Here is a 27,212-nt window from a genome sequence, read left to right as displayed (position 1 = left end):
CTTTTCTAGGTCGTATCGATACTTCTTTGTGCACCGGCGAAACACGTATAACGCATTGCCTGAGTACGTACGCATGCAGCGAAGAGTAGATAGCTAAATATAGTATGTTTCAACGCTGTAGCTGCAAATTGGAGTGTGTAACGGAGCTCGTAAAAAGAAGCAAAAAAGCCCTGATAAAAGTGGCACTGGCAAGCTAGCCGTTTATCAGATATTCAGCTGCGTAGAAGACGAGTTCTGGAAATCTTCGAGCGAGTTACTAATCTCACGTCCACGGTTGTACAGTAGCGGACAAAAAAAGTTACCAATTTTTCGAACCACCCTACTTGTATTATTTTTCAGTATCAACTGAAAACTGCAGTATGTGCCTAATATACGTATTCCGAAAGAGAATTAAAAGCTGTATAAAACCCAGCTAGAGTTTCATTTATTTAACTAACAAACAAATCCCTAAATAACATCAAAGAGGACAACGCACTTCTAAAGCCAACAAAAAGTTACCGCTTTTGAACATTAATAAAAAAATCTAATATTTTGTGGGGGCACCAACTTCTTTGTCGGCTCCAAAAACGTGTTACCCCGTTCAATGTCATATAACACTTTTGTGTGTCAGTTAAATAAATTCAATTCTAACTGGATTTTATACAGCTTTAAATTCTCCATTAGAATATGCATATTAAACATACCACAATGCCAAATGTATGCTAATATATAACAAAAATAGAACAAACTGAAAAAGTGGTAACTTTTTTGTCCGCTAGTGTATGTTCGTAAATGAAATCAGTATCCATCGAAGGAAGAATTATGAATGCTGCCAACCAGGGGACTCTGTGCCAGTTCAGAAACACTTTGTACACATCCAATGCAAGTAAATCGCAGTTGATTGTATACCACAGGGGTGTGGGGTCGTTAGATCAACAGAAGTCGAAATATGTAAGCGATCTTAAACATTTTGGCACGTTCTTAGCCTGTACTGTGTGAGCGTCAGAGTATTTATGTGCAGAGTGTGCTTCTGAATGGTAAATATTGACTTTGGCTGTGACAGCAAACTCAGTCGCATACATATTCTGCTACTTAATGCCGAGCGATCTTGAAAACTTATGTAAATTTGTACCTGGCTCTATGCGAAGCTACGGAATGTTTACCTGAACATTCTTGCAAATTTCTCCACCCTGCATTTTACGCAATATTGTTAATTTTGCGTATCAATATTATACAAATGTTATTCGACATGTTACATATTGCACTGTGTCTACTGTGCCCTCAATGAATAGACAGGTGAGCTACATATTTCATACTACCCAACAGGGTTTATCGATTCCCGAACGATACATGCAAGCGACATGTACTATCTGCACTCGGGTCTGGCAGTTGGTCAAGTTTGACAGAAGCTGCCATGCACTCGTTCATCCGAGAATCTCGTTTAACCACGGATACTGATTTATCGTATAATCCGACTCGTCCTCGTATCTACCGCGGTCGTATCGGGCAGCGGAATTAACGACACGACGATAGTACGATTCCAGCTATCAGCGTAAATACCAAATCACGACAGGGCCTATTCAAAGAAAAATACACTCTCGATACTTCGTGAAAAAGTACAGTGGACTTCTGTCTGACAATTTCGCAGCGGATAAATTCGATATCTGACGATCTCTTTGAAACAGATGACCCAGATTACGCTGCGTTCCATATAAGAGCGTACCAACGCCCCTACCGATTTGCGACCGATCTGCGCAGCTCCCACGGATCTGACACACGCGATTGGTCGTAGCAGTTACGCGATTGGTCGTGGCACTTTCCCTGCCGGTTTGCTACCAATCAACAGTGTATCCCTGCGCGAAACGAGTACGCTCTAATGTGGAACGCAGCGTAGAGATGAATCGGTGCGATTCGTATGGATTTTCTGCCGCTCTTTCTGTTTCCTTGGCACGTTCGTTCCCAGACAGCTATGTTGCGAAGCAACTGCTGAAAAATCAGGGACAGTCCCTACGACCCTCGGGCCGTTAAAGTGAAAACCGTACGGCGCAATGGGGTAGAAGCTACAGCTGTGGGAGTAGCGTAATGAAACCGTCGCGCTGTGTTTTGATAGTTTGAATCGAAAAAATGGAGCGTAAGGGAGCAGGGTCCCAGTGCTAGCGCGCTGCATAAAAAGCGCTGCAATAAAAACTTATGGACTGAAAGGACCGGTGAACGAGGCAGCTCCGATAGCACCAACGAGACCGTGCCTTCTGAAGGACTTGTCCGCTTGCTTTTTAAATCCATCGAAGAAGAAAAGTGTAATAAAAAATGTTACCCATCTCATGTGAGACAGCAAATGGTTGCTCGTAGAAGATCGTTTTGCGAGGGACATAAATGTTTGTGAAATCAACTTTGGACTTTATAGGTATATACATTTACATTTTAGTACAACCACAGTCCATCGATCTCGGTTCAAAGAGGTAATTGTTCCACCCCACAACGTGCCTTTCTATCAAGATATAATCGTCGACATTTTACACGCAAAATCCTCTGTTCCACATCCTGCGAGAAAAGCTCGCGAAAAAATATCGCGACGTAAACTGACGTTTAGTGACTTACTCGTTAAGGAAGACACGGTCGTCAAACAAGTGGTTACTCACCTGAAACAAACAAATAAATATCGCATAATTAATCACTATTGCGGATTACAGTTTTACATAATGTCGCAAGCTCTCAAAAACTATAATACAGGAGCTTTGCGGTAAAGCATTGGAACAATCTATTGCGATGTATAAATAGCTACAAAATAGTGTGCGACCCACGTTCTATTCGCTCTTTCAGAAAGAGTACGCCCTACTTTTCGTCTCCAATTTCTCTGCGGGCTATTTACCGTGAAATGAAATTTACTTGCACTTTAAAATAATATTCGACTCATCACGACAACGTACAAAGGCTTGGCAAACCGTGCCAGGTATGGATAATACAAATCACCCCAACAAGGATACATTCATATTTGAAGAGTAAGGGGAAAAAGCGAGGAATGTGCACTTTTCGTGATTTTGCGATTTATAGCATATTTTGTTGGTGGCAATTGGGACTACAGAACTGTCGAAATACAAGGGGGTTTACTGGTTAAAAAGTGTAATGTCCACTCTGCACTGGAACATAGCACTTAATTTTCTGTATAAAGTTGTTTTGTTGATATTCCCTGTTCCTCCCCCTCACCCTTCATTTCTTCTACCCCCATTCTTAATCAACGTAGAAAATGAGTTGAGTCAAAGACAAATATAACTGTGACCAAAATATCTGTCGAAGCTTTTCAATTTCGCTTCGATATACCAAGTAATGAGGGGGATCGAAGGAAGAAAAGAAAGTGGGACGCTAGCGATACGTAAGGGAGAAGGGAGTATAACGAGTCAAGTTTCTGCCAGAAATACTGGGTCAATCTTCTGCAGCATCACGCACAGACCTTGCTACGAGCTTTTACCCCACTTAAATAATAAATTAGCGTTCGCTTTTTTCCACTCTCTTAAATACAGATGCAGGATAGTGTAAAAAATAGACCGCGATGGCGAATTCTAAATTGACCGCCTCCATGAATTAATTAGGCCATTCTGCAGTTAGATTTTCAGTTTCTCGTTTCGCCTTAGCTACAGGATGCGATAATGTCAACACTCTTTCTTTAAGTAGAATAGCGTCGAGGATAACGACTGCACTCGTTAATCGTAATACCGCTGCATTGAAGGCTGCTGAATGGGGCATAAAAAAAGGAGGGCAGATTGGGGTGGCAGTCTTGAAATCGAGGATTAACATGAAAGAACCTCTCGGAATGAAATGTGGTCTTCATTCGTTCGGGCGTAATAGCGAGGAACAACCTTTTGGCGTATCCTGACCTTGTGTCTAATGGGGCGAGAAAAATCTCCTGCGAGAGTAATGAAACCGACTTGAGGTCTGCGCTCACATATCAGTTCCGTGTCAGTACCGTTCCGTCGTGCCAGTGGTAAGAAGAAGAGGGGCGTAGAGGGTCCTTCTTCTTACCACTGGCACGCCGGGATGGTACTAACACGGAACTGACAAGTGTCTTTAGACCTTTAAGACTCCCTCCGCGTAATTCCCAAGCAAATGTAAACGCAACTCTCTCGTAAATGTCACCCCCGTAGTGTATTTTCTGCCAAGAGTTCATCACCGTAGTCATTACTCAGTTGAAAATACTGACGAAGTTACTGAAACTTGTTTCTTCAAATACAATTCAATTCTAAGTTAAACTCATCGGATAAGATAGAAAGCTATGTATTTCGTCGCCTTAAGATCTTTAGAACCAGAGGATCTACGAGATTTCAAGGCTTATGCGACCATAAGGCACCTACAACCATAGCATTTCCAAGGCTCCAGAACTTTCAGGACCTACGGTATTGTAAGACCTCTAGAACCTTAGTACCCCTAATATCCCGAAACCTTCGAGATTTCCAGATCCAGGAGACCACAGGACCCACAGCTTTCGAAACTCTAAGAAACTAAGAAGTTTACTGGTCACCTAAAAGCAGGTAGACGTACCCATCATACAGGGTCATCCGTTAAAACTGCAACCTACGCGCGCGCGATCAGATGAAAATGGCAACACCGCCTCACGGACGCATTCTACTTCAACCATTCATCGGCCCGGCGTTCGGAGGGCTGCCAGCGACCTCTGGACAGCAGTGATGCCCGAGCTTCGACAATTTTAGGATCGTCTCTTTCAAATTAACGTCGCAAAGAGCTGTGCGGAATTTCCCCTCCCGGGTTGACGAATTTGGGGCCTTTCTCGTATGATTTTTTAACTATAAAAGATATCGGAATGCAATTTGCGCCGAAAAATCAGAAAAAAATATTCCCTCTCAATGATGGATAATTTAAAATATTTTATGTTTACTTAATTCTTCTTTCATCAATTTGTTAACCATAATCATTGTGAAAAACTTTTGCAAACCGTTTATTTGATACTGTATTTAATGCTCTTTTTAAAATTCGTGGTGCTGATATCAAGTAGGCTAGTTGTTTCTGTATCATTACTTTCATAAATCGAGAAATTAAATTTTTATTCAATTATCTGTTAGTTCTGTAAACCTCAGAATCTATTGTTCTGCTTTTCTGTTTTATAATTTTATCCTTAATGCAGTGTATGCATAGATCGGACGTAACGGGTAACTAATAGGACGTGTCTTTGATTGTAGCGGTGTTTGAATTTTTTTCTACAATTTTTGTGTCTCAATGTTTTAAGCTTTTAGCTACTCAACGCCACGCCTATACCTGCTTCCGTTAATGTCATTTTTTTTTTAACGATGCGCTATTATTCTGGCTTTTACACGCAGGTGGCGAAAAGTCTCTCCGTACAGGGGTATAGCGGCGCGGTCAACCCTGTCGTAGCTAAAATTTTTTAAATTAAGACGGGTACGAAACCAGTCGACATTGTTTTCCGACCTCATTACAGTGATCTGGGGTGCGAGTGGTAAACCGATCATAAAAGCGGAGCGCGCGGCTCGGTTACCTGGGCCAGGAAGTTCCGCACAGCTCTTTGCGACGTTAATTTGAAAGTGACCATCCTAAAATTTTCGAAGCTCGGGCATCACTGCTGTCCAGCGGTGTTGCCATTTCGTCTGTTCGCGCGCGCGTAGGTTGCAGTTTTAATGGATGACCCTGTATCTTCCCTTCACCATTCCATCATGAGTGCCGGTACCAGGTTCTACTTTATCTAAAACCTTCCATATGGTGTCTTACAACTCCAAGTTTAGCTCCACACTGCGTTCCACATTAGAGCATACTCGTTTCGCGCAGGGTTACACTGTTGATTGGTAGTAAACCGGCAGGGAAAGTGCTAAATCGGTAGAGGCGTTGATACGCTCTTATAACGCAGTTTATGATTTCAGGTTCACGCATATCGAGACATACTGTATCTAGGATCTTCTGCAATGTTTCATGTTTTCGAGGTCACCTATATTGGATTGTACTAGGTCTACGATCCTTCGAGGTCAACTGTGTCACGTTCTACGGAGTCGTCGTTGTCTGCATCGTATCGCATTCATTCTGGGTCACGTGTATTTGATCTTACAGACCCGAGTTTCTTCGTGTGTGGTTTCGTGTCTTACACAAGCATGCTTCAGTGTGGAACAGCAATAATGCAGTGGAAGAATTTTAAATTAATGCAGAAAGCGTGCGATTAAGTCAGGAATGATGATATATCCTATAGTGGTAAGTTTATGGATATTACGTGCTGCACTGCGCACTACTCCATTGAAATTCATCCCTTCGAAGGGTTTCGATGGATAAAATACTGTAGTAGTAGAAACACAGTCTAATTTTATGATCGTGCGGTGGGTTGGAACACTGTGCTGTGTCTTTTTGTCTCAGCGACGTTACTGCCCGATGACGGGGACACATTGGGAGATTTCGGGGGCAAACTGGGACAGCTAAGTCTTTGCATTCGTTCCGGCAGCAAATTGAACCCTCCTGTTGAATTCACTCACCATATAACAGGTGAACCGACTAAAGTAGGGTAACGCCAAGGTAAACATGACCCTCGCGCATGGATACCTTTGGGTTCTAGAAAAGTAGGGTTAATACACAAATCTTGAGCCATTATCTTGCCATTCACTTCAATTAATTCGGATAACAGTTTCAGATTCTCAAGCCATAATCTGAAGAAGTTTTGACGTGGAAAGAAGATAGGAGAAATTTAAGACGTTGAAAGGGCGATATTAAATTTGATAAGCTTGATATTACTTCCAGAGTATAATATTCAGCGCAGAAGTAAAATGAATTTTTACACGACATTTATCACGTGCAATTAAATTTAGAGCGATTTGAAAATCAAAGCCTTGCTAAAGCATGATTTACAGGGACATTATGAAAATCGCGCCCCATTTAGAAAGGCAACTTTTAATGTGTACCATAAAATTCCTTATCTAACGACGTTCAAATTAAATTATACTTGATAACCACGCCATGGCTCCTACTTTGCTATTAGGCATTTCTTTATCACGATTTCACCGTGCTTTCAATAAGGGAAAAAGGAATACGTTTTAAAGTGCCTTTCTAATAATAGCTTGCTATATGTTACCTCTAAAATATAACTGCCAATAAAGTATCGTTTGGCAAGGAAACTTTCCGTATGAAAATAGTAAATACATTGAATAAACGCATCTGTTCGCCAAAGATTCTTATCGATTTCACAGCAGTTTGGCTTGGGTGAAACACACAAGAAACAAAGTGGGCAACCAGGCCATTCGGAGAAAGCACTGCAAATGTCTCTGTGTGCAGCAGATGACAAAAAGCACTCTGGGATCGTCCGCTTTGCGTGAAACGCGGTACTTAAACGCGAAAGGTCGAAAAGCATCACGTACTACAGAAGGTATTTCAGCAAGGTTGGTCAAAACGCTGAGTGCGAATTCTACGCATGAATGCAGGAGACAACAATTAATTAAAGTCCTGTTGGAAGCGTGCACGATATATCGCCTTGCGGTGATAATCCCGCTGCTATGTTTTAAAAAAAGATTACTCCACTGTAAGAATTAAAAATAATTGAAAGTTCCTTTCCATTTCAAATAAAATTTGACGACTTAGAAAAACAAGGATAGTTTGAAATAATATATTACGTCAAGTGTGTAAAATTAGTTTAAGCGAATTCCCAGTATAGCCGCGACAAAGAAGAAATCGATAATTAGTTCTCTTACACATCAAATTTGTTGTGAAATTGTTTAATTAGGAGAGTGCCTTGGCACACGTAATTTACCTTTGCTTTAAATTTCATTACGTGTAACATATTCAAGCTCCGTTATGCGATGGATTGGAGCACGAGGTTAACCATTACAGGATTGATCAACTTCTGTGATAAATTGGTTTCCAACTCGCTTTTGTCTCGGTTTCTGCGGTAGTGAAACAAATGTTGAACGAGCAAAGCCACCCGGGATATATACAATATATAAACTGCATTAAAATCGAACTTTTTATGGAGCACATAAATACTACACTCCCTTATGACAAAGAATTTATTCATGCGTCAACGGAGAGTGTATTTTGCCTTTATATTTTGCACGTATAAAAGCCATTTCTCTTCTTTTAGTATCTTTCTTCCGCCATCATCTTGATGCTACGTCCTTTATTTTTACGATATTAATATATCTCCTGATATAACAGGGAAATTTCACGTACTCTCGCCGTAATGCAATATATTTGGATAGTTGGAAAGTAGGTTAAACAGGAACCGCCTATTTTACTGGTAAATAGCTGGCTGCGTAGGAGAGCAAACACAATGCTATTCCTCTCCATGCTTTGTTAACACGGACATCACATTATTTCTACTCTGATTTTTATGGGCATCGATTTATCACTACGGGAATTCACATCTCGTACAAATTACAACATGCATGGCGAAATTGTAAAATACTTCAGAATTTAAAGCCGAATGTGTTGATACGATAACCAGGATATTCTGACTCCAACTGCATGAGGAGGAAAAATAACGAAATGTGTTAAAATTCGCGATATGTCTAGACAGTTATTCGATCCACGCGTAGAGGTATTGCAAAAGTATGAGTTCACTTTCGCTGGGAATCCCCAGACACGCGGAACATTAAGAGAAAAGTCCTGCATTCAACATTAATAGCACACTGAACTTCACACTTTCTCGGAAGACCAAAATTTCACAGTTTCAGAAATCACAGGGAAAGTTCGAAGTGAGTGGAAAGTAATGTCTCATGAAATTGCAAGTCTGCTGGAAGACAGAGTAATTGAAGATCTAACGTAATTAAAAACGGGGATTTAACAAGAAAGATGGATGGCCGATTCGATGCTGCACAACTGCTTGCTACAAACTTGATCCATAGATTAATAATATTAGTTCCATACTTCAAGCAAGTTTTCGAGTGACCTACTCCAGATAATAAAGTCTATCACTTCTGCCCGAAAAATTCTCCCCTAACTACTGTAAATTGAAAATAATCTCGGTAGGGGAGACCCGAGCTAAAAGTTCCGGGGGTAAGGTGTTCCGACGGTTCTATCTTCAAAATGAAAAGAGCGTTGTACTTTAAATTATTTTTTCCGCGTGAGTTGATCACGCCACTGTTTCGCCCATTTTAATAGCGTCCGCGACAGCGATTCGTGTGGTTGTAAGCAAGATCATATTAGTCGCGCACCAGATAAGTAAATATTTTTCTACCATTATTTTTTTATCTATTTCGATTATTTAACGTCGATATTATTGACTGATTCTTTTAAAGATACTACATTTTGGTTGATCCGATCCTTCATAAATAAACATTATTTATTAAAATTCTGTTTTATTTCATTAGAAAAGAAAATATTTCATTAAAAGGCAACTCTTATATCTCAGAAACAACTTACCCCAATGCGACAACAACTTGCCCCATAAAGGGGTAAGAAGTTCCGCTCCGACTAGCCAGAAATAAATTACTTTTTACGAAAAACCTATTAAACATATTAATCACAAGCTTAAAATCACAAAACATAATAAACTTAACAAAAAATTAGTCAATACTGAAGAGAATAACTACATTACTTTCCAGTCATTTTTTATGTTTTATCGAAATCGCAACTTTTAGCCCCGGTCTGCCCTACTAATAGGGTGAAAGCGACCACATGTTAAGCCGTGCAGGTTCAAAACCGTATAAATGATTTCTGCGTGGTTCGTTACCCAATCAGAAACTGAAGTAGACGAGTACAAACGGTGGAGCAGCATTTTGGCTGTTTATGCCCCTGTAATAAGTAGCAAGAAACTCATTCAACAATGGAGCCCTCGACCTACCTCTCATCCAACTTGAAGGAGGATCTCGACAGGTCACTCCACGCGCTCATGCTACGGCTGCGTCTCCTGCAGGAGGATTGGGGCGCGAGTAACCTAGAGCTGCTCCGTCTCCTGGTGGAGGCCAGATTCTCTGCCTGGAAGTACACCCTCGGCGAATGGACCTTTTGCTGGGCATTCGGCGGCGGCGTGGACGACGGCGTGACGGCCGTCGTGGTCTGGAGCTCTGGCAGTGCCTCGTAGTCCCATGCTCTCGCGCCCATCTCGAGCAGGGGCACCGACGAGGCAGCGTTCTGGCCTCGAAGGGGGTCCCGAGGCTTGCGCTGATGAAACAGGGCGAGCAGGTGACGGAACGCCGACTTGTTCGCCCGCTGTTCCTTCTTTCTCGGTGGAAACTTCACTTTGTTGCGCGTAATCGTTTAAATGGTCTTGCTCGAACGAATCGATCTAGGATGCCCCTCCGACGACATCGTTGCTCGCAGTGTTGACACGCGCGACCCTCTCATCGCGAATTACCTCGCGGGGACGCGGTGCGTCCAGACATCGTATTTGAACAATTTACTAGCGGTTTTAGAAGAGTCGGGGCAACAGGGCGCCTCGCATTCCCGTTCCATGGTGACAGGATAATCGACTTCGGCGGGAAGTTGCTCAACTTGTTTTCCGTCACGCGAGGAGTGTAAGTTTCCGTCTCGAAGGGGACACGTGTCACAAGCGTGCCGCGGCTATTCAGTGGCGGTGATCTTTTGATAGGGCGCGGTGGATTAATCAGTTTGGAAGTAATTTATACTCGCCCCGAAGCACCGGCGTAATTTCTGATCGATAAGGCTGACGCCACAAACTGGGTGGTTGTCCACTTTAATGGTCGGGTATTATGTTCTTGGGAATGAATGAGCCTTCGCTCGTCAATGTTTTAATGGAAGTCGAAGACGTTCCTTGGAAACACCGCCCACGCGGTAGATCAGACGGACTACTTTCGAATTGTTAGACTACTTCCCCGTTGAAGCAATTACCGAGGACTGTTTGGCTGTTGCGAAACGCGCCCGTGATAATTAGCGCAACGTAATTGCTGTGTTTCACTGCTGCGAACGCTGTTGCAATCGGACAATTAGCAGCGAAAGAAATGCGATGATGTTTGCGAAATCAATAACTACTCCCTTTTGAATCTGCCCCACTGAATGCCCCGCGAAGCGGTGCAAGACGAAGCGTAATGTAAACCTTCGTTTAACGCTGCCCGATAAAATTGTATAATTCGAAAAGTTCTCTGAGGTAGTGACAGAGTTTAACCAGTGCGACGTTCGTGCATCGTATCACAGTGAGGAAAAGTGTTTAAAAATTACGCACGAGATAACATTTCGAGTACGCCGACAACAGTGGCACAGCTATTAACAAATTCTGCGCGGCTATGAAACAGTAAAGGCTTCGACAACAATCTCGAAAGGAACATCTAGCTTTTCACTCGACAACTATCGCCTACGATTAACAAGAACCTCTGCAAACTTTAACGGCTGCTCTTCTAATGAAATAATTCGTCCGCGAATGTCCCTGTGACAATCGATGTCAAATAACTGTGACTCTCGTGGTCATAGCTGTAATATCCGTTGACATCATGCGCCATTAACAGTCGATGCAACGAGAGCATCCATTGTACCCGACCAATGCAATCCATTTGTTCCCATCGACATTAATTATGATGAAGCACAACGACCGCGGCGAGGGTCGTTATCTATGTCAGAACACTGCCGCGATTGCTCTCGCTGAAGCACAGGTATGGTACACTCCGACGAGACTTCTCCGAAGGCTGGGCATTATCGAGTAGAAGCGGAGCATCCGCAGAGACGTCGTAAACAAATGGACGAATGGTCCACGGTGACGTTCCGGCAGCGAGGTTTAATTGATCGTTGCGGTTCGAATGACCGGCATTCGAGCAGAGCAACAATTCGTAGCAGCCTCTTGTCACGACAAACCTCCGACTACCCTGCACGAAGTCACGTGATGATGTTCGTTATCAAAGGTCATGACCTTCGCGATATTATTTCAACAGTCTGCCCCGGCAAAATTACCCGCCAACGTTTGGCATTTCTACTGTGCTCATTACGAGCGTTGCGACAGCTTGCGAAGCGATCGATGCATTGAATCCTGGACGTGTCCCCTTGTTTCCCTGGGTTGTTCATTTTTCGGAGGATCAGTCTTAAAGCCGCGACCGGATTCCCTTTGCAATGAAAATCTCCACTGATACCGTGAATAAACGTCAGCTGCTTGCCGGATAACTGACAAGCGTACACTTCAACCGACGCACAAAGCAGAGTCTCGTGTAAACAGCCGACAGCTATCAGCTGGAACAGTCGTTAAGGAGTTGTCGTCTATCTCGTCCTCGCCGGACTCCGTGCTCATCCTTTCAAGCAAGAATGTCGCATTGCTGGGCATGGTGGATGCGGGGAAGATCCTATGTCACCCTCCGGCTACGCAATTTAGGGGAGCAACGTGAAACCACGGATTATTAAGCCAGCGTTCGGCGCGGTCAGCTTTAAAAACTTTCACGGCTCCAATTTCCATCGACGTCGGGACGGGGAATCAGCTGATCCCCTTTGAAGAGATATTCACAGAGCACACGGCAGGCAGGAGTGCCACGGTATTTTCGATATCTTGCAAATTCGACGGACTCTCTCCTTGAGGGACGTGCGTGAAGGGCTGAGTACCACGATTAAAGCGATGACACGTATCGACGTGCTACCGCATCGGCCTTGACATGACACGAGTGCTACGACATCCCGATAGCTTCCGCAAAGTGCAACTCCACACGCGACAAGGGTGTTTGTCTAACGAGACAGACGGCGGAAACGTCTATCGGGAGCCACGAAAGGTGAGCTGCCCTTGAACCGACGCCACGCACGATGTTATCGGAAGCTCGTGGTGAACACAGTCCCCGAATATCAATGCACCAGGGATTCCGACCAATGGAAATGGCGGAATGCTAGCAGCATCTGTGACGATCAGACTCGGTAACGTGCCGTTAGGGGTTGGTGCCGGATTGCGTCCTCCTCTGCTGGTTTTTCACTGTGCGAGGAGCCAGCTCGCAGCTCACCACCCCGTCCTGCGGCACGTCGTAGTAGTTTTCTCTCGTGCTCTGCCGCCCCCCTCGCTCTCTCCACCGATCACCAGCACTCACCCCTCGCCGTCGCCCCCTCCCTGTACCGTCACTTGCCCCCCTTCTCTCTCTTCCAGCCAGAGTCTGGTACAGTGAACGGCAACTCGCTCTCGTTGCCTGTTCCACGGCAGCCTCCTCTCCATCTCGCCTCTGGCAAATACGCGATGGCAAAACGGCGCACACACGCACGTGGCGCCGCCGTTGTCAAGGCGACTGCGCCGCGGAATGCTCGCTACAATTCTGCAGTTCCGATCCCCATCAGATCCTCCGTGTCAGGCCCCAGAACCACGCGAATCACCCTCGTGTTCTTGATAAATAACCTTACCCGCGACAGATAAACTGGGGCGTGGGGTGGAAAGGCTGTACCCACCCCTCTGCCGTCGCGCTTTATTAATGGTACTTGGATCCCACGCGGAACCCCGGTACGAACGCCACGAGAGTCTTGGCGAAATTCTCAAGAGTAACGAGAGTGATGGGCGACTCGGAGGAAAGTTTCCTGGCATCCCTGTGCTAGGATAACAACTCCTCTGGTGGCTTAATTAAGGGGAACACCTTCGTTTAAAGCATTGGGTTTTCGAGAAGAGGGTAATTGCACTCCGATGACAGGTCCTCTCGTTATTCCAGCGCAACGGAGGCGGTTGAATCGGTTGGTCTGAGTAATTAGATGATAGTATCGGAGGTTGTACGGCGTTCGGAGCCGAGTTATTTCAGGGTAGTGGAAAGGGATGAATGGATAACTGGAGTACAGCATCGATTCGCGCCGGGGACGAATCTAAACTTGCGTGACGGGCGTGCGCTCTGCTGGCTAACGTAACGCGGAAAGCTCGAACTTTCGATAAACCACGTGGCTCGCCCCTTGCGATTACCAGCCACCGCGTGCTCGAGAATAGAACACTAAGCCTATTTGCATCTCGTCGGATTAATAACGGGGGTAGCTTGATGAAAATATTATACACACTTTACAGTTACCAGTGTTCATAAAACACGGCAAGATAATTGTCATCTAATTTCTGGAAATATAAGACTATCCATTGCCATCGCGCTCTATAAGAATATGTAGAATTCAAGTGCAGTTCACTAGAAGTTATTGAACAAAGAAAACCTCCGCTACATCGATGCAGATACTGGTCAACGATCATAGCAAAATTGAAATATTTGATAATGAAAAGGGGTGCGACAGAACATTTCTGAGATTGAATATAAAACCGCTGACTATTTGACGGGCAATGCAATTCTTGTCAACTGTCAATGACGCGCGCGAAACTTCCCTGAAATTCTATCGAGGTACGTCTACACGACGACGCTTTTGTGTCTAGATCAAGTCTCTTTTGTGCGTTGCTGGAGCTAAGTAGTTGCAGTGTCCTCCGTCTAGCTCTAGCTGCAATTGCCGCGAGCATAGGTCGAAGTCAGTGTCGCGGACTGCTCTAGGCAGTTTCCAATCTTCCGGACTTTTTTATGAGTGTCGTATACACTTGCTCTAGACACAAAAGTGTCGTCGTGTAGACGTACCTTAAGGTACGTAGAGAGTTGAGCATCAAGATAAACGAGATGAAAATCAGCGTGAAGTATCGTTATCTATCGCCTTGCGAGGAGATAAATCTAGTAACATCGAGGGGCGCGCTCTGGGGAGCAGGAAAAGTGTTGGAACGATCGCCGGGAACCGTAAACGAGAAAGCATGAAAGCTCTGCAAGCTGAAAAGATGCATTGCCGTCGATAAAGTAGAAAAACACCCCCTCTCTGGGGTGAAACACGACGATATCAACTTGCATCCCTCTTTTGGTCCTCTCGTTGACCTACAAAGGCCATCTTTAACAGCAACCCCTATAAGGGGCGAAAACACAAAAGAGTCCGTCGTTCAAGCAAATGGGTTACAAGTTACTGCGAAGTAGGGGTGAGAAGCGTGCTTGTCGAGACACAGTGAATAAGCGAAATAAAATTTACAGAGTAAATCGGACTCGGCTCTTGCACCCTTCAGGGGGTGCAGTAGTTCCTACTTTACCTACATAAGAGTTTCTAACAAATCGAATGTGCCGTAGAGATTTACCATTGTAGTTTACAACCACAGATATTCCAAATAGGGGATGCATCTAATAGAGCCCATATTTTCATTATTTTCGATCCACTTTTCAGTTTCTACTATAAGTCGTTGGGCTTTGTAAGTTTGCACCTTAGGCCCTAAGGTAATGGTGAGTTTTTGTTCAGCTTTTCAAGAAAAATGTGGAACGAGAGTATACTCATAAGAAAAGTAGCCACGGGAGGAAGACTTACAAACTTAAATGGTACCAGAGCACGATGCAATATCAGCCTCCGCGGTGCGCAGTGGTTATACCATATACATTAGTAATTCTTCATGGTCCACATTTTCCTGGACCCCTACTACTCCCTTAGGCTATCTTGCGAAAGTAATTAGCAGCTAATTAACAGCTCCTATTTTCTTGTAGCAGAAGTATCACCTGAGCATGGAACATTCAAGTCTGATAAACGCACAGCATCGATGCAGCCCCTAAATAAATGATAACTTATGTTGTGAGACGTGAAGATATTTTCAGAAAAGAGGGCCATTTTTACCATGCCTGAACACGCATCAGGCCTCTACAGTGCCAGGCGCCACCTGAAAGGGTACATTCTCACGAAATGTGTATATTTCCTTTGATCGTCTGATCTCATGAGAACGAGATTATTCAAAAGCGATCACATTCATTCCATCGATTCATGGTGACCGCCCTTTCAGTTCTTCGTTTGCCATGCTCATAAGAATGGCTTATACACAGGCCAGCATAAAGCTTGGCTTCAATTTCCTGCCGATGCGAAATGTGAAAGCAGTCGCAAAGGTGTAACCACTTTACCTTCCGTCATTTCCTTTAACCACAGGTTTCCATGGGATAGGAGGGATCAAGGCGAAGGGAAATTAAAGAGCTCCATGAAGGTCAATGACTTGTCGACGATCATAGATGCGCCCTCCCTAAAATGTGTACCCATTCGAGACATTCAGGAACAACGAGCGAATGTGCAAGAGGAAGCTTTAAGTACTTACTTGGAGAATTATGATTCTATAGATCGATGTGAATAGAATTTTTAACATAAATAGAATCCTTAGCTGGTACTAACAAGGAAACATCCCGAACCCGGAAATTCGAAAAAATTTGAAACTTTGTGAATATGTAGGGAATTTCCTCCTCATTACAACGCAATTTTTGTTTGCTGCCCAAATTCACTCTAAGGGGGTGTACTTGATCGCTGAAAATCCGCTTATTTTCCGATTTTGTGTTATAACTCGTGGACTGTAAAATAATTGTTGCACCAAATGATAGATCTAATTAAAAGAAGTAACTTCTGTCTTGATACTTTTTTCCTATCTCTTACCGATTGCGAGTTACAAAATAAAATCGGAAAATAGCCGAATTTTCAGGGGTTAATTCCACCCGGTTAGAGTGAATTTGGGCAGCAAACGAAAATTGCGTCGTAATCAGGAAGAAATCCCCTATATATTCACAAGGTTTCAGAATTTTTTGAATTTTCGGGTTCGGGATCTTCCCTTGTAAGTAGTTTCTACTGTTAAAGTTCGAAGTACGGTGTGGAAAAAGGGGTGCTAGTTATACGTTTCCACGACACTCGCGTTTTAATTGGCAAGAGAGACAACTGGATTCGAGGAACTACCAACTCAACCATGGAAATAGTGACGCTAATATAAAATGCTGTACGTTTCAAGGGAGAAAACAAGTTACATCTGTTTTCAAACTTAGCAGTGTACTTCTAGCGATCCTGTTAATTTCATGGACTTCGTAAGAATTCCCGATAAAGGACAGGAGTAACGTTGAAAATTCTACTGTTCCTCTTTTTTCCTTGACTTTACAGGGATGTCATTCGCAGTCATTATGCACTGAGACTTAGAACGTACATCGGCGAAGATAGGAGGAATTCGATACCCTGGTGCTAACTACATTTATTTATTTATTTATTTATTTAAACGGAAGCCCTTTGATAAATCGATATACAGCAGTGTGTACACTGAGAAATGAAGCACAGATTATATATAAAATATAGCTCCATCGAGACAAAGCCTTTTAAAAAAGCAATAGGTATAAGGTGTTCTCGAGCCAAAAAAGAAACAAAGTGCATAGCAATACAGAATCATGTTACGGATGAAATTAAAAACTGATGAACTCTATAAATTACAGGAAACGTACTGAAACTGATATATTAGGAAACACAAAGAGATATTAACTGTGCGTTTCTGCATCCGTACAAAATTTCGAATAATTTTTATAACCGAAACTTATTACCCTCGTACGCGCTATCTGCAAGTTTCAACATTCCGAATGATTAAATGCGTTTAAAAATAGACCAGGGAAATGAAAAGCGAGGAAATTTTCTTGCTGTTATGAAAGTCAAATTTCACGCGAGTAAAACATGATTCCCTGTGGGAAAGGTGGTTCTGAGTTTCGCTAGAATACAGACCGAGGCTTGGAACAGGGAAACACTGCAATTCTTCGGAGAATCTTGTTTACTACATTTTAGAATACGCGTGCGTACGGTAAATAGAGCGCCACGGCCACGAGGAAATTGGTTCCAAGAATTTCATAGGTGCAGGAAGGTGTTGACAGAACGAGCAGGGTAGCAGAAAATAGCAAAAATAGAAATGCCCGGTCGATATTAATCGTGTCAAGTGTGGTCCCCGGCTTCTGCGCCAAATAAGACAATGCCTCTTTCTGCATCGCGTTTTAATCCGGTCGGTGTCGATACGATGAAGCTTTCCGTAGGCAGGGACCTATCAGGACCACCGATGATTGCGCCTTATCAGAAACGAGGGTACCAACGTCATCCCTGATCTTGCATATATTTGCACTAATGAATACCTAATGGCATCAACCACACCTTAATGGCTACCGCGGGACACCGAAGCTACGAATGCGGTATCATGAAGTGATTAAGCGTCATTCGTGTTATATTTACAATACCCGCCGCTGTGGAGATGCGCGATAAATATAATGGTTGGTAAAAAGGTTTGATAAGAAAGGAAATTGCGCGGCAATGCTCCTCCCCAAACATTTTCAAATTCTGAAAGAGGAAAAATGGTAACAACACGCAAAACGACAACTGCATACGCAATGGAGAGAAAAATATGGCTGAAGAGGTGATAAAAATCAACGGGGCAAAAAATGTCGGTACAGGGGTAGTTTATCTATGTATGAGGTCAGAGAGGATATAGATACCCTTGTTAGGTTCCACTCAGTCGTCGCAGAATCGTACCAATACCTTATTCTATTTCTCGCGCGCTTCCGACCGAGATTCTTGTCAAAGCATGTCAGGTTACTAGACCGTAAATATATAGACTCCGTCGTCGAAGGAAGCGATTCAACGTTTCCCCGAGATCTAACGTGGGCGGTAAGAAACCATGCGCGCTCTCGCTTATCTAAGATTAGCAGCTCCTATGTGTTCTTTCCCGAATTTCATAAATTCGAAGAAACGCTCGCCAGTGCGCGCAAACCATTTCCATACATTTTCCGTCCACGAAGCTCGCAAACCTTTAGCTTCGTGTCATGCGTCAGTTTTCTCTGTTAAAGCTGAATGTACCGTATGTAACTACTGGCTTGGACCACGAAATCACGCAGAATAAAATACAGCACAGAAAGTTTGTTGGATAAAGCCTTTTTCGCGTACCTACTAGAAAGATTTTAAAGAATAGATTTGACTGTTACTCTATGAAAGAGCATGGTATAATACCTACTTTATTACCTACTTAATTTTATAAATTTCAGGACGAAATGAGAAGATTCAGGAATGTACTATTATATACTTATGATTATAGTTTCAGAAAACAGTTTCAGTTTGTATCTTCAAAAAACTGTGGACGAAGTAGGTATTGCAGAAATCATAGACAGGTCCTTTAAATATTTATAATTTAATTGGCTCAGAAGTTTCGCTGGGAGAAGAATATTTATTTCTGAAATTCAAGTTAGCGAAAGCCTCATTATCCTCGATTAACTTCGACTAACTCGGATTTGAGTACTTTCATCGGGAGAAGGGAATTGCTAGTCTGTTCTGCCGGGAAAATACTTAACGTCATATTAATTTCACAATCTGTATGTTGCCATAAATAGCCGCTGTGTATTTAATTCTTGACATTCTGTCGGCAGAGTGACATATTTGAACCATTATTATTCGATTATATTTAAGAAATAAAGCTTGCTCGTCCAACTGTTCCAGAGAATCAATTTCTAATCATGAAACACTCAATTCGGACTTCACACGCATTCTTTTCTCACAGGAATGGAGAAGTTTGACGTATGTCACGACTGATCTACTGTGGATAGTGTGATGGGCTGTGACAAAATTACCATTAATTAATGTCCCCCAATATTATGCCCTAAATAGAACCACTATAAGGTCCGGAGGTCCTACTATGGGGTCAGATTCACTTTAGCATAATTGAAGGGTCTACCGTTAAGCCGATTAAAGGTATCGACGAGCGGCACTTTTCAAACAAGTAAACAAAGTGAGACTGTCCTATTAAAAGGAGATTGCAGTCACCTAATAATCCTAATATCGAAGCGTGACACACCATAAAACGTATATTAATGAACCCTCGACAAATGTAATACTTTAAAGGCGACAGTTTTGCATTTCATTAGAAATAACTGACACTTCTCTTACCCACGGAATTCATTTTCATTAGTAGTCAAGAATTACTTATCTACCAATTGGTTTACTCAGCCCGACAGCATTTATTGGTATGTACCTATTTAAAATATATGTAATTCATGAATCGAAAATTATTCGCTGATTTCAATCGTCAGTGGCAAATTTATGATAATAAAAACATGAAAGAAAAATGGCTGGACCGAGCACTAGTTAATTCATACGGGAGCATTTTCAATTCAATCGATTCGCGGCTACGATGAAAATACCAGTGGAAACCCGCAGGGGTAGCATAAAATGGAAGGGTGTTAGGTGCTCCGGAATAAAAACAATTTCTTCTCTACTTTTTTACACGTTAATGTGGGATACCTTTTTTCCCCTGAAATATTTCTGATTAATCCTGAAGAATTGTGCAACACGTACGAAAGAGATTACCAGTACTAGACGGTTCCTTGCTCGAGCCCGTAATTACTTCTATCAAAGTGGAAACAACACGCGGAATAATGTATTACCCTTTTACTTCCTTTCTTGTCGCAGATTGAATTAGTTTCGCTAAGTTCTATACCTCCACACGAATGCATCTGTACACGACTGCACCTAGGTGGCTATTGTGCATAACGGGTAACCCTGATAGTTTTACTTGCAACACGAAGTTCCAAAACTACTTAGAAGAGCACACCTGATGAGTTTTAGAGAGTTCGCGAAATGTTGTTTTCACGTTGGCTGCGGTATTAGTGTATCGACAGTGGAGCGTTCAAACAGAACAAAATAACTAGTTAAAAGAATTCAATAGTACCCGAGCTTCTCTTCCAAGGAAAACGTACGTCTAATGGAATAATACTGAAGCCGCGATATATCGAAAGAAGTGTCTAAGATACATAAGCCTCGTTTAATTTTAAACTTTAGATATCCATCCTGAAGAAGATATCTATTTCTAGGAAACTTCTTTGGATTAATGTTTCTTGTTAAAAACACAGTTTCCATGGCGCGAATGTAGCAGCGTTTAAAAATACAGAATGAGGTTTTAATTAGTGGAATGACTCGGGAGTGAGATTGTATTGCACTTAAGTAAAGAAGAATACAATTATACTGGATGAAATTAACGAACCATGGAACACGGTATAGTGTGACACATTTTTCAGCTAATAAGATAATTCATTAGGGCCTGAGAGATTGCACACGAAAAGTGGAGTGCACGAGTTACTATACATACCTGTATCAAAGTAGTTAATTAGATGTAGCGTGAATAAAGTGCTAAATGTTGAAAGGGTTAATATGCCTAGATAAATGCGGATGCCTCATTGAAAACCATGGAGTGCAAAAACCATTTGCGATATTACACAGCATACGTTAATGAAGAAATGGATAGAATAATTAAATTAATATTAACTGCTATTTGTAATATTTTCTTTGTATTTATTGCTATTTGTTACGTGAATTGTACCACTGAAAATAGTAATATAAAATTGATATATTGAGTATATTCAATATTTATTATCGTTTATTCAAATATAAAGGTAATGGAAGTTTTACTAAAAAGTCGGAAAAGATACTGTAAAATTTTAAGAGTCTTTCATGCAGGGTAATAAATGCCCAGTTTCATTCCCTTTTTGTGCTTGAGAATGAGCTGAAGTGATTGGTAAAGGGAGGTGATGTTGAAATCAATTTTCGTTTGCGCGGAGGGCTTCAATCCGATTGTCGTATTTTATTACAATACTCTGCACAGATTTGATTACACTGCTATTCAACTGTTTCACAGACGATCCTCGAAGTTTCCGCAAATAATTTATCGAATACTTGTTCCGACACTAAAGACCGACTCTTTTCACTATCGTCGCGAATCTGGCCAGATGTTTATTCGAGGATAGCATCGTGAAAAGAATAGACAACGAACTCGGACGATTCCTGTTATTTTATAAATTGCTTCGTTGGGCAACGTTCGTTTATTCAATACCTATCGTCCGAAATGATCGACTAATAAACTATTATTTAAACGAATGTGTAATAAAGTGAGATAAGAAATCCTATTATTTATCACCACAATTATTTACTGTTACGAGATGTGCATATTTTGTGTTCTCGCAAGAAAAGACGCACAATATCCACTGAGAAAGTAATGAAATTCCTCCCTTTGCAAGAGGTATAGATGACAGAAAAATTCACTCACCGTTCCCCGTCGTCGTTGAAAGCATAATCCCCCAAGATGAGATCGCGAAGTCGATACCGCGGCGGCAGGATAAGCGGCAGGCACGGATCCGGCTCGTTCATCGTCGACGACGTGGTTTCGATGCTTGATGATTCCTCGATGATTGTCTTCGGGTGCCCTTCGATCCTGTCGAGGGCACCGCGGAAAAGGAAGCTTGCGAGTGCCACTGTTGCTGGCTTCAACTTCACATTTCTTCAATCACATCCTGCAAAATGTGGGGAATCCAAAATGAAGGGAATCCAAAATCCGGAACGAAGGAATGAAAAATGAAGCACTTCACTCAGCTAGCTGTGTGCTACATGCTTTGCGAATTCATAGGATGCATTCTGGACCTACATCTCAAAATCGATTCAGTGGCATCCATTCACGAGTAGAAACACCCTGCATCACAAACAGTGCATGTGCATTCTGTTATTCTCCGTGGCTTACCGCGACGGTAGCCGTGCGGAAATAGAAGCTGCTAATTATTTGATTAGACCCAGACATTCTACGCGCGCCCTAATCAGCGGCCATTTGCGTGGGTGGTAAGACTCTGGCATTAAGGTGACGCTGCCTGTCTGTGCCTAGAACAATACTCGATAATGCACTGATAAGTAACCAGTCACTCTACGTGAACTTCCTGACAAACATAGGTAATGTCGATAATTTTATAATCCGTTCGATGAATTACGACCGATGGAAATATAAAAATGCGAATCGATTATAAAAATGTGAATCGATGATGAAGGGTAACACGAAATGCAAACGTTCGAGACATGTAAAAACCGACAGAGAATTTTCTGAATATGTTAACCCTTAACTGGTACCCTGGGGTCGCTCGTGACCCCAAGCACCCAAAGTACGATGTACAATTTTCAGTTGCCTAAGTTGGTAAACTGAATTTCTAATTAATTTTATAATAATACCTTAACTTTCTACGCTTCTATTATTTTATACATTACCTAAGATGAAAATATTCATAGTGGTTGCTCTAGTGTCGACTTTACAAATTTCCGTGTCCTTTTTTATTTGGGGTCTGCCACGACCCCAGTATACCAGTCTCGTTTGCCAAAAACAGTATACCAGTTAAGGGTTAAAATTACTTTACGAGCGGACAAAATTATGTTAAGTACCTCATACAGGTAAACGGAATCGTTTTTTTTTTTCAATTCAACTTCAATTTCGTATTACGCGATGGTCTGTTGTTTACACGAGCCGATGCAATTAATGCCATTATCCTTTCGTATCCATCAATCTGAAATTAATTTATAACAACCAACCAATTACAGGGAAATAGGGGCTTTGTTATAATTGCGTTCTTGTATCTGCTACGCGATGCTAATTCCAGACCACTTAACTGAGAATGCTAAATAACTGATGATAAGCTAGCTGCCACGAGGCTACAGTTATTAAGCTGAACAAGATAAAAAGAAGCTCGGGTTCATGGAATTTCTAGATTATTGACAGGCGTCAAGCTCCTTTTACGCGCAAAGCAACGTCGGCTTTTTATTACGACTGAAGAACGGATGTACGCGATATTTCGTTAATTACTCTTATCGACTTTTACTGTATCGCGAATAGCTTTCAGCAGAAAGTGTTGTGCTACTCTTTCCACGAAGTTTTTTTTTCAGGCAAATAAGGTGAAATATTTATTATAAAATCATCGTGATAATGTAGGTCTGGCACAAGAATGTGTCGATAGATATGCAACGGTAAACACGTGCTTTGCAACTGAGGAAATTGTATTACACAAGCTGCGTAACCTGCAGGTCAACAATCAAATTGTTCAAAATAGAGACATCAGTAGTCCTCGGGTAATAGATGCCATCAAATTACACGCTTGGATTCAGACGTTGTTAAATTACATTTATTTGCCAGGCCACTATCAAGATGCTCCAGCGATTGCCACGTTAGAAGCTTTCACGCGGTCGGATATTGGTAAATTGAAAATCTATGGAGCGAGATCGTGAAGCGACATCGTTGTGCAGGAACACTGCCCTGGAATAGCCTTAGGATATTGCCATGGGATTTACAAAAACCGGCAAATTGTTTTTAGACACGAGATGGAGTTCTGCGCGCCACGGTGGTGAAATAAAGGAGTGAACGCGTCAATATTAATGTCCCACGTGTGATGCCAACCCCCCCTGACATCGACCTACCACACTCGATTATTTATGATGATTTATGCATTTATATATGCGCGGTGGCGGTTCTGTATAATTAGAGAAAATTCAGGAATGTAAAGATATTATTCCATTCTGATATTCAATTTCCTCCTATTACTTGATGACAAGTGGATGCATGCGCATAAACAATGTATTGCTTCTCGGGTGCATTTACAATTTCTGTGCAAAAAAAAAACAGATGCGTGGAGAAATGAGTTCTTTTAGGGGAAGTGATCTAGTATCAGCCCCTCGATAACATTATTACCCAACATGTTATTCCAATTATGCGTATTTACGTTACTTTGAATTGTAATAATAGTGTTATCGATAACATCGGGATTACTTTCTTATTCTTATCGGATAAATGTCAGTTTCGTGCCCCAAAGTCTTGTATCTCCCCGAGGTGGGAGTAACTAAAATACACACTGCTGACGGTAAATAAAAAACGAACGCCGGGGTTCGATCGAAACTTATTACTGATCTGTGGCAGGATGTCTGCGCGAGAGGCGCACTCTTCTCCTGGAATTACGCGTTGTTCCATTCCCGTGTGTACATACAGATGTACATGTCACTTGCGCTTTCTACTCAGAGGCTATTTGCTGACACGTACTGGCAGTACAAAGGACTGCCCTCTAATTACTAATATGCTAAATAGATGTAGAAAACGACTTCGAGAATGGTATTTATTTTCACGAGGAGAAACTTGGAGTACACACCGACACACCAAACCACTACCAGTGTCAAGTTCTTGAAACAGTTATATGTGCTTCGTATTTGTAACTGTTCGAAAGTGCAACGCTATTGCTTTTCAGTCTTCTGTACAATTGTTTGATAATTCCTAGTGTGGATACGGAATGGTGTTCGCAGGAAATTCACACGAAAGGTACAGATCAGATTAAAGATCGTGATAGGTGATTTAAAAGTATTTAGTTACTGGGGAACATTGGCAGGCTTTTGTAACATTTTGTTATATAATATAAGAATTAACATTTTCACGTTTCCTTTAAGTATCCTATTCTAACTACAATCTATACTACAAGTGTGAGAATGCATAAAATTGTTGTCTCTTTGCTCCGTTAATGCATGTTAATTAACTGCCAACGTTCCCCCAATTTACGGTATCATTTCGCCCTTAGGGGTTCCATCTATAGAAGGTAGACTAAGAAGTTTGCGTGCTCTATATTTCTACGAAACTACGCGATATTCTTCTCCTTTCAAGCTTCTATTAAAATTCTTCGAACGTACATTTCACCTGGAAGCATTATCTACTTTAAACTACCCCGTTTAATCTATTTTCATACTCCAGATCGTGTTACTGCCAATGTATTAAAACATTACACTTAATGGGTTGTAATATATATGGACGGAAAATCAGACATTTTTGCAGAGGAAGTAGGGGTACAAGGAAAAAACAATTCTTCACACTGAAAATTAGAAAGATATATGACGAAGTTATTTGTTGCTTAAAAGCATCCTGCAGCCCCTCGAAAATGCTACCACTGACCCGAACGAGCAGGAACCATCAACTACTGATACAATAGCTGCTAACAAAATTGCATTAAAAATTAAATTCAATACCTCGTGCAGCATAAAAAACAACAAAAAATAGACGCTGTTTTTGCCTAAATTTTAAAATAACTCCGCAAAATTTCATGAAGTATTCCTTACAATCTTCCACTCGATTTGGTTTTTGCTTGAATCTATCAAACCTCCTCGACTTTGAAAGTTTGTAGTAGTTTCGTTAGACTTCCCATATGTCGGCTATATTTTTAAATATACCGCTCAAAATCGGTATTCATTTTCACCGAAAAGGAACGTACCTCAAGAATACTTATTAATAATTCTCTAAAAACATAACTATTACTATAATAAATAAATCTACTTTGATCGTTGGAAGAATGCCACCCCCTCGTTTTTTGTGACGTTTAGCTGGAACTATTGTTTAAACAAAATTTCTTTACATACTTACGTAAAAGCAGTTTTTCAAGCTGTGCTCCATCGGCTAGTTTGCCGTGCTTTTCTGTCGGTGGGTTGCTCGACCATCGTCAATGTCCATTTTCCTCGAAAGAGCCGCACACCGACTGAAATCTCCGCATCGTTCATGCACACACACGGCGAACATTCGACACTTTGTCATCGATCGACGCGATGCACGTTGTTCGAAACGGTTACCATGCCGAACATCGCGGTTCTTAAACAATTCAAGCAAATTCTATCGGTCTGATCGATCAGTCACGAAAGACGATGTTGCCGCGGATCACCATTCAGCCGACTGCCGACGCGCCCGCATCACGGGCTGTGACTCGCCCCTCGAGTGCCCTTCCGGTTCCTCAACCAACTCGATCCTCCGACTCGTCGTCAATAATTCAACTACCGCCCCCACTCGATCCCTTCGACCGTATTTTTCTACCATACGAATCGCGCCAACGGCGGTCTATAACCCCGTCTCGAACGGGTCACCGACGAATAAAGTCACTTTCGGTCCAGAAAGCACGCACCCTTGTGCGAGGATCGCCGAACCCGCGAAACGGACCGAACCGCCTTCGAGACGTCTCTAATCTTCCAAGGCAAGCAGTCGGTGACTGCGGCGATGGTGATCATGTTTAAATTATTTGCTGCAACTTGAGTATGTAATACATGAAGTTTAGAGCTCGAGAGATCGGGATATGTTCAATATCGTATAGTAGGTATCAATATTGCGCGGGAGGGGGTGTTTAAATTGAAAAGGCGGGAGCGAGATTATGCTAAGGGCGAGCTTGAGTGGAGCGGTAGTGGAATTAGAGGGTGGCAGTGCGGAGTGAAGGCAAAGCGCGGGGATGGCACGTGCAACACGATCGCGCTACGATTTCTGTGAAATTATTCGAAGCCCGCGGGTTCGACACTGACTCGACGGTGTCTCGCGGTCCAATGATGACGTGCCGACGCCGCGACGCGACGTCGACGCTCCCGACGACGCCCACCGAGCCCACCGACCACCCGCACACCTGACGAGGGAAGAAGGGACGCCGACCCTCGCACGCCGCTCAACAGAAAAACCGACGTTAATGGGATCCTGGCGAATCACGCTTGGTCCGAGTCCTTTCAATGGCAGACCAGGCGCGCGGTGGTCGGAGCTTGTTACGTAACTGTGAATATTTTTTTTTTTCATACTTTCATTCACATTTCCTAGGTACACTTGTTGCTGCGTTGAGCAACGAGCATGCATAGGATTGGCGAATGACAGTCTCTGTAGAGACTTTACGTATTGTATTAAGATTTCTAATGTTGTATAGGCAAAAATACAACATTAAAAAATATTTCTAACGGTGTTTTGGTTTGTGTATGTT

At 42.4% G+C, this 27,212-nt stretch overlaps 1 protein-coding gene across 2 annotated transcripts in view; it reads right to left on the bottom strand.

The window, feature by feature from the left end:
* Slo2 (slowpoke 2) overlaps window positions 1-26,557 on the bottom strand; it is a 146,729-nt gene extending 120,172 nt beyond the window's left edge. Inside the window, exons 1-2 of one of the 2 annotated variants that reach the window (XM_076809180.1) lie at window positions 25,848-26,557; window positions 21,704-21,947 (exon numbers count right to left, since the gene is read on the bottom strand). In XM_076809180.1, coding sequence (XP_076665295.1) covers window positions 21,704-21,804 — 101 coding nt within the window. In that variant the 5' untranslated portion in view covers window positions 21,805-21,947; window positions 25,848-26,557. Of the gene's footprint in view, window positions 1-9,754; window positions 10,164-21,703; window positions 21,948-25,847 lie in introns of those variants that run through there. The other variant, XM_076809179.1, reaches the window with a different exon arrangement.
* Window positions 26,558-27,212: the final 655 nt, after the last annotated feature.

The sequence above is a fragment of the Andrena cerasifolii genome, chromosome 3, assembly GCF_050908995.1.
Source record: "Andrena cerasifolii isolate SP2316 chromosome 3, iyAndCera1_principal, whole genome shotgun sequence".
Lineage (NCBI taxonomy): Eukaryota > Metazoa > Arthropoda > Insecta > Hymenoptera > Andrenidae > Andrena > Andrena cerasifolii.
The sequence above is the reverse complement of the archived record's forward strand: the minus strand, read 5'-3'. Positions and strand labels throughout refer to the sequence as shown.